Source organism: Octopus bimaculoides, chromosome 30, assembly GCF_001194135.2.
Source record: "Octopus bimaculoides isolate UCB-OBI-ISO-001 chromosome 30, ASM119413v2, whole genome shotgun sequence".
In the NCBI taxonomy this organism is placed as follows: domain Eukaryota; kingdom Metazoa; phylum Mollusca; class Cephalopoda; order Octopoda; family Octopodidae; genus Octopus; species Octopus bimaculoides.
In genome coordinates, this window is record NC_069010.1 from 4,589,692 (window position 1) to 4,591,051 (window position 1,360).

At 34.5% G+C, this 1,360-nt stretch overlaps 1 protein-coding gene across 1 annotated transcript in view; it reads right to left on the reverse strand.

The window, feature by feature from the left end:
- Positions 1-1,360, reverse strand: part of LOC106884180 (protein Jade-3) — a 15,230-nt gene that overhangs the window by 6,778 nt on the left and 7,092 nt on the right. Inside the window, exon 5 of the mRNA XM_052978089.1 lies at positions 649-754. Coding sequence (XP_052834049.1) covers positions 649-754 — 106 coding nt within the window. The remainder of the gene's footprint in view (positions 1-648; positions 755-1,360) is intronic.

Sequence of the window (1,360 nt, forward strand, 5' to 3'; positions counted from 1 at the left end):
CTTACCATTGTGGAACAGTACATTATATATACAGGGTGTCCACAAAGTCTGGGTACATGGAGTAAATAATATCATAACATAAATAATTAAATATAAGAAATAATAATTTCTTAAAGTATGTGTTAATCCCCATGTACCCAGACTTTGTGGACACCCTGTATATATAATGTACTGTTCCACAATGGTAAGATCAACAAAAAACGTACTCTATCTGGGGAGATATTAAATATTATTTAATAGACACAATACATGTTTTTAGGTGCTACTAAGTTTCATATGTTGAGCAATATCTCAAATGTATTCATCAAGCACAAACCATATATCATAGCATTATGATATCTGGTTTGTGCCTGATGAATATGTTTGCAGTATTTCTCAGCATATGAAACTACTAGTAACACATAAGAACATGTATTGTGTCGATGAAATATATAGATAGACGGATGTACTATAGACCTGGTAAATGGGAAAAATGACAGTGGCCTGTGTATGTGTGTGTTGCTTTTTTGAATATATAAGTTATTGATGATATATATATATGCTGTGCTTGAGAAGACCTATTGAGTCAAGTAAAACCAAAATTGTAGCTGTGGCCAGTAAAAGATATATATAAAAACAAACACAAATAAATAAAGGGACTCTAATTACCGGAATCTGTGATATTTTAGTTATTGGTTCCATTCGTTCAACGCAGCCAATGCTAACCTCCGGTATCCACAGAGAACAGCTTACATGTGCCCATTTAGTACCACTTCTGAAGAAATTCATAAAGACAAGGACAATATTACACATGACATACAAAAGTTCTTGGAATCATGCACAAAGTTCTATAACCTTTTGGTTACTAAATTTCTACTGAAATTGTTTCAATTAGTTGGGAAAGTATTGAAGAATTTCATAAAGTAACTGTCTATTTTTAAGCTTGAAATTTGAAGGTTTTAATTTACATTAGTGTAGGGGCTGTTGCCACGTAAAAAGCATCTGGCTATAAAAACCCTGCCGAAACAGACACAGTATCCTGGTGTAGTCTTCTACCTGGCCAGCTCCTGTCAAATTGTCCGACCCATGCTAGCATGGAAGACAGATGTTAAGCGATGATGGTGGTGGTGGTGGTGGTCTCGGGTGGGTTGATATAAAAAGGGTTAAGACAAACATGATGGCAAGATCTAGAAGCTAAATCATATGACTACGCTAGTTCTGTTGAAATACAAGGCCTTTTTTCTGAATTCATTTTAAAAATAGTATAAAAAAAGTTCACATAATTGTTTACAAATATTTCTGTTGAAAATTTCAAGGGGGCAACCTGGCAGAAGTGTTAGCACACCAGGCAAAATGCTTCAACATTAAACCAAGGTTGATG